General features: G+C 56.6%; 1 protein-coding gene across 1 annotated transcript; it reads left to right on the forward strand.

Moving 5' to 3' along the window:
• Positions 1-1,707: 1,707 nt before the first annotated feature.
• Phlda3 (pleckstrin homology like domain family A member 3) lies at positions 1,708-6,068 on the forward strand. The gene is made up of 2 exons (XM_070041469.1): positions 1,708-2,573; positions 4,768-6,068. The coding sequence occupies exon 1, from the start codon at positions 2,130-2,132 to the stop codon at positions 2,508-2,510; it is 381 nt and encodes a 126-aa protein (XP_069897570.1). The 5' UTR covers positions 1,708-2,129; the 3' UTR covers positions 2,511-2,573; positions 4,768-6,068.
• Positions 6,069-6,341: the final 273 nt, after the last annotated feature.

Here is a 6,341-nt window from a genome sequence, read left to right on the forward strand (position 1 = left end):
TTGAACCAAGATCCTCAGATCTCAGCCTCCTTGAATAGCTAGGATTATAGGCGTGAGCCACTTTCTCAAGGAGAGAAGGTGGATCATGGCAGGACTCTGCAAGGTGATATGCTCAAGAGATTCCTATGGAAGGATGGTGGAGGGGGTTGGTGGTGTCATATTATGGTACTGTCTCCTCTCCGAGAGGGGCATTCTGGGAGCAAGGGGTTAGCCGTTCTGTGTGTGTGTGTGTGTGTGTGTGTGTGTGCGTGTGTGTTTAGGGAAAGATCAAGCATGGGAAACCAATAGCTGCCTTCCTCTACCCCTGGGCCTAGTGCTTTTGGGGAAGGAAACCCCTGGCCCACAACTGGGCTTCCCTGTGCCTGTTACTTTTTGCTCATCAAGGACTCATGTGAGAGATATAAGTAAAAGAAAATTGTCTTACTGTCATTAGGTCTTATGATTCCTAGAACAATCTATTATTAACATGTCAATGAAGCCAGACACACGTGGCTCAGGCCTGTAATCCTACTCCTTGGGAGACTGAGACAGGAAGGATCATGGTTAGAGGCCAGCTTGGACAGAAAAGTCTTTCAGACTCCATCTCAGTGGAAGGAGCTCGGCATGGCAGCACACGTGTGTCACCTCAGGTAACAGGAAACCCTAAAATAGGGGATCACAGGGCAGACACAATCCCAGTGCTGGAAGCCAGACTCTATCTCAAAAATAAGCAGTATAAAATAAGGGCTGGAGATTTGGCTCAGCAGTAGAGTGCCTGCCTTGCAAGTGCCAGGCCCTGAGTTCAAACCCTAGGACTGCTAAAAAACCAAAACGTGATAGTGAATAGACTTTTAAGAAACCTTGGCCTGGAGGGCCTGACCAAAGGGTTGCCAGGCCTTCTCCTGGGCATTTCTTACGTGTTCTCTACCTTATTCACCAGGGCAACTCCATGAGATGAGCTAGATTAGTTGTCCCATTGGATAGACAGGAAATGGAGGGCTAATGAAGCTGCCCAGGGGGCCAGTCAAGGGATGAGAGCCAGGCTTGGGGCCCACTGCAAAGAGGCGGCTTTCCTTTCTCTTCAAGCTTGGTGTGCAGGGAGAAGCCCATTTTCTGGGGTAGGGGCCAGAGGGTCAGAATCTGCAGCAAGGAGGCCACAGGCACAGCCACAGAGAGAGCACTGGAGGCATGGGCATCCCAGGTCCTGGCTGGAGTCCCTTCCCCCCACTGCTGAGGGAGGCCATTAGTGACACCAGAGACTCCTCTCTCCTCAGTTCCCACTGGCTCCCCTCTCCCTGCAACAGATGGGGGCACGAAGAAGCGGTAGGGGATGGGTTGTACAAGCTGTGGACAGCTGTGGACAACCTCTTCTGGTCTAGGCACAGAAAAATCTGTCGATGGGGAACCCAACACGGGCCTCGAGGCCCAGGAAACAGCCGACAGCTGTCTTCCGCCCACCAGGCGACCTCCAGGCTGCCCCCGCCCGCCTGCAGCGACCTCGCTCCTCTCCCGCACCCCCACCCTTCCATTCAGGACCTGGTGCGTGTGTGTGGGGGGGAATGGAGGGGGGGAACCTGTGGTGGCCAAAGGCTTGGCTGGCTGTTGGATAAGCAGCCCCTCTGGGCCGGGCCCCGCTGCGGCCCCGCCCCCGGAGCTCTGCCCGGGCGGTGCAGGCGCCGGGGGAGGGCCGGGAGGCTGGAATGCGCGGCGGGCGGGCGGGCGGCGGAACATGTAAGGACACATCCCGCGAGCTGCCGCCCAGCGCGCACGCCGAGCCCCGGGAAGCGATCGAGCCAGCGGACGGTGGGGCGCGCGGACCCAGCAGGCGCGGCGGGGAGGCTGGATCGGCGGGGAGGACAGCGATCGGACTGAAACACACGGTGGGCACCCGGCGGGCACTGCGCAGGCGGCGGTGTCCGGAGAGCGCGCAGGACCATCGGAGCGCAGGTGGAGCGCGCTCAGGGCCATCGGGGCGCAGGTGGAGCGCGCGCAGGGCCATCGGGGCACAGGTGGAGCGCGCAGGGCCATCGGGGCGCACGGCCAGCCAGCTTCGGCTTCGGGGCGGGGAGGGCCCAGAGTCCCGCGCCGCCGATCCCGGAGGGGCGCCGCGCCCGCCGCAGCCTCCGGCTTCCTCGGAGCCCCGGGCGCCCATGACGGCGACGGCGGCGGCCGTGCTGAAGGAGGGCGTGCTGGAGAAGCGCAGCGGCGGGCTGCTGCAGCTGTGGAAACGCAAGCGCTGCGTGCTCACCGAGCGCGGGCTGCAGCTCTTCGAGGCCAAGGGCGCCGGCGGCCGGCCCAAAGAGCTCAGCTTCGCCCGCATCAAGGCCGTGGAGTGCGTGGAGAGCACCGGGCGCCACATCTACTTCACCCTAGTGACCGAGGGCGGCGGTGAGATCGACTTCCGTTGCCCCCTCGAAGACCCCGGCTGGAATGCCCAGATCACCCTGGGCCTGGTCAAGTTCAAGAACCAACAGGCCATCCAGACCGTGCGCGCCCGGCAGAGCCTGGGGACCGGGACCCTCGTGTCCTAAACCACCGGGGTACCAGCTCACCTTCATGCGCCTCACCACTGAGGTGCCGAGAGGTCACGCCAGGTAAGCCTTAGGCCCTCTTCCTCCCCTCCTCTGACCCTGAGGAGGAGAACCGGGGACCAGTACTCCACTGCAAAGGCAGACCATCCCAGGGAAAGTTCTGGGGCCAGTAGAATAGGAGCCCAGGAGACTGGTGGCCCACTCAGTTGAGCTGGCCTTTCTCCTAGGGCCCAGGGTCCTGAATATGACTCAGGGGTGAGAAGGGAAGGTGGGAACCCTGGGTCGGAGATCGGATGGGATCCAATGGGATCGGATGGGGTGGGCCTTCCCACTGGCTGGTGGGGGCCCTAACTCAGGTCCAGGCAGCTGGCCTGAGCATTTCCTCAGGTCCCAGGCCTCTAGCCTCTACCCCCCCACCCCCCAGGGCTCCTAGACTGTGGCTTTCTGTCATCTGGGGAGAACCAAGGCTGGGAGATCAACCTGCTCTCTGTCTGCTAGGGCGAACATGGAGTTTAGGCATTGAATTGAGGCAGTAACCTTCTGTTGGTGAGCCTCAGCTCTAAGGTGGGACTCAGTGGAGGGCCTGGCGGGGCCTATCTGAGGCCATTGCTGTTGCGGACAGTGGCTTTGGGGCTGAGCTGTTGGGAAGGCTGGGGAGCTGGGACCGACCCAGGCAGACTGTGGCCAGGCCACCAGTACCTCTGCCTGCCCACGAGGGTTCCTTACTTAAGGCCCAGGGACCAGGGGAGAAGTTAGAAGAGGGTGTGGGGCTGGGTAGGTGCATGAGGACAGGATGGGGTCACGTGTTGGTATCTGTGATGTCTTAATTCTCTTGAGCAGCAGGGTAGAGGGTGGGGGTCGATTAGTAGTCAGGGCAGCTCAGAGGAAGGACCTAGAGGCCCTGGCACTCAGCCCAGTGCCCTCTTCCCCAGATACCACTCCCTCCCCATGGGAACGAGGAGCTGGGTTGGGGAAGGCTTGATACCACTCTTGGCTGAAGTTTTCTCTTCTCCAGCAGACACCTGCGTCCCCCACACCCTCACTCCACTCCCACAGTACCCGGAGTGCCTAACCCTGCACCTTCTTGCCCCGACAACTAGAGTCCTGTTGAGCCTGCGGCCCAGCTAGTACCCATCCCCTTTGATCCTCTTGTTCATTTCCTCCCACATTGTGGTGAGGGTTGGCTAAGAGGCAGGGTGTAAGGCAGACCCTCTGAGCTGAGTAGATCTGCCTTGATTCCCTGCAGGCCTGGGGGTGGGGGTGGGAGGAAGCAGATGCTACTGACCGCAGTGAGTTGCACAAATACCCTTGGCCTTGTATGCTCAAGTTCATGATTCTGCATCTGTGGATTCTACCAATACCCTGGAGACTGAAAATAGCTTGAGAGGACGGGCGCCGGTGCTCACACCTGTAATCCTAGCTACTCAGGAGGCTGAGATCTGAGGATCACTGTTCAAAGCCAGCCGGGGCAGGAAAGTCTGTGAGACTCTTTATCTCCAACAAACCACCAGAAAACCAGAGGTGGCACTGTGGCTCAAATGGTAGAGTGCTTGCCTTGAGCTTAAGAGCTGAGGGACAGCATCCAGGCCCAGAGTTCAAGCCCCACAACTGACCAAAAAAATAAAAATAAAATAAGAAAATATCGGAGGGGGGGGAAGGTTAGAGTGAACATGTGCAGACCTTTTTCAGTAGAGCAACTTTTTATGTGTTATTTACATTATATTAAGTATAATGAGTAATACAGAGATGATTGATATGGAAGATATGCATAGATTATATGCAAAGACTATGATTGTGTAGTATGTATTTTATGCACACACACACACACACACACACACACACACACACTACATATTTAGTGCCAGTACTGGGATGAATTCAGGACCTTGTGTTCTTGCTTGTCTCTTTTGCTTGAGGCTGTTGCTTTATCACCTGAGCCATACCTCCACTTCTGGCTTTTTTTAATTGGTTAAGCCAGCCTAGGCTGGCTTTGAATCTCCGTCCTCAGACCTCGGCTTCCTGGCTAGCTAGGATTACAGGTCTGAGTCACCAGTGCCTGGAGATGATGTCATTTTACATGAAAGGCATAAGCATCCAGATTTTGGTATCTCTGGGGGCATTCTGGCACAGTCCCCTGTGGTAATGAGATGTGGCTGTATTATTTTTTCCTTGGCCTGGGGCAGTCTCTTGTGATGCCCCCAGCTCGTAGTTGATACTCAGTGATGTCCCTGCCCTAATTGCTCTTCTTTCTCCTCAGCTTCTCTGCCCACTTGGGCTGCTGGGGGCCTCACTGGTCCACATGATGGGCGCAGCTGTGGTCATGGACCAAGTGTGGGAGATGGGCCAGGAGAGAAGGGAGGAAGACCTTGCGGGCTGAGGATGAAGATTCAGCTCCTGGACACTCAAGACTCTCATACCCATTTCCAGGACTCCCAGCTGTGGACCCTGTATCACCTGTCATGGTGGAGAGCTGTCATCAGAGGCCCTCTCTGGTGGCCCTCCATTGGTTCTGCAGACTGCTGTTGACCCCCCGGCTCTGTGCCATGTCCCTTGTGGGGTGCCAAGCTGATGCCTCAGGACGGCAGCCTGGCATCTGGAGGACAAGCGCCTTTGGACATCCTCGGGACTCGGCTTGAGGAGGAGGAGCCGCTGGGCCTGAGGCCCACATTTGGGAGGGGGTCTCCTGCTGCTTTTGTCCTTTTGGGACCCCCACCAATCCAGGCCCTCTCTTTGCACACTTCTTCTCCCACCTCTACCCCTCTTCCTCCCACGGTGGTGCAGGGCCTGGAGGTGGTGGGGGGTGGGGTGGGGGTTGGCCATTACCATTTCATGTCTATTTCCCAAATGAAGATGCCTGGCAGAAGGCAGTAACCCGCTGGCTGCTGAGTGAATTTCTTTCCCACAAGAGCCCAGGGCTGGGAGCATCTCCTTTGCCCACCTTCCCGGTCCATTCCCTATTCTGAAATCTCTAGCCTGGATAAGGGGAGGTCCTGCAGGGCCAGCTGATGGTGGCCTCAATGGGACAAGAAGACCACAGTGGTCATTCAGGCCCCATGGATGCTGCTTCTCTAGAAAGTGACTTTGTCCCTGCCATGGTAGGAGGTGGCTCAGACTTCGGAGAAGAGCCTTATTTCCCTGTCATTTGCATCCTCAGGATTACTGTGAGAGAGTGAATCTTTCCTGATGGTTGAAAATGAGTCATCAACATGGGAGAAACTGAGATGTAGAGAAATAGCTGTCCTGAGTTAGACTGAAACTTGATCTGGTACCTGGGGTGCTGCCTCACTCTGGGATGGCAGCTCACGCTTCTTTCCTCTGTCATTTGCCACGTCTGACCTTCCCTGCTCCAGGGCAGCAGAGATTTCTTGAGTCACCAGAAGGAGTAAGAAGGCTGAGGGGTCCCTCCAACAATTTGAGGTCTCTTTAATAACCTCTCTGAGCTTCTGACCCATCTCTTTCCCTTTCAGATTTTTTTCTCCTGCCTTCTAATCAAGATTTCCCTGCCTCTGTGTCCTAGGCCCTCAGTCCTCAGAAATATCTTTCACTGAAATGTGAACTGCACTTCACCATTGAACATGAATTTCTCATTCATAAAGGAACTCTTAGAGTTCGTGTTCATTGTCTCCTTAAGGCTGTACCTGATCACCCCGTGGGTAGCTTTATCCTGCCATAGCAAATAAGCATCATCTTCGGTGCGGTTCTGGACCAGGACTGAGAATGAGCTGGGCTAAACCAGAGGGCTGTGTTTGATTGGTGATGTCTACTGTGGGCTTTGGGAGCCCAGGTGTGGGGAGAATGGCATTGCTTACACAGGGTAGGTGACGGAGACAA

This window comes from Dipodomys merriami, unplaced genomic scaffold, assembly GCF_024711535.1.
Source record: "Dipodomys merriami isolate MVZ:Mamm:240054 unplaced genomic scaffold, mDipMer1.0.p SCAF_31, whole genome shotgun sequence".
NCBI lineage: Eukaryota > Metazoa > Chordata > Mammalia > Rodentia > Heteromyidae > Dipodomys > Dipodomys merriami.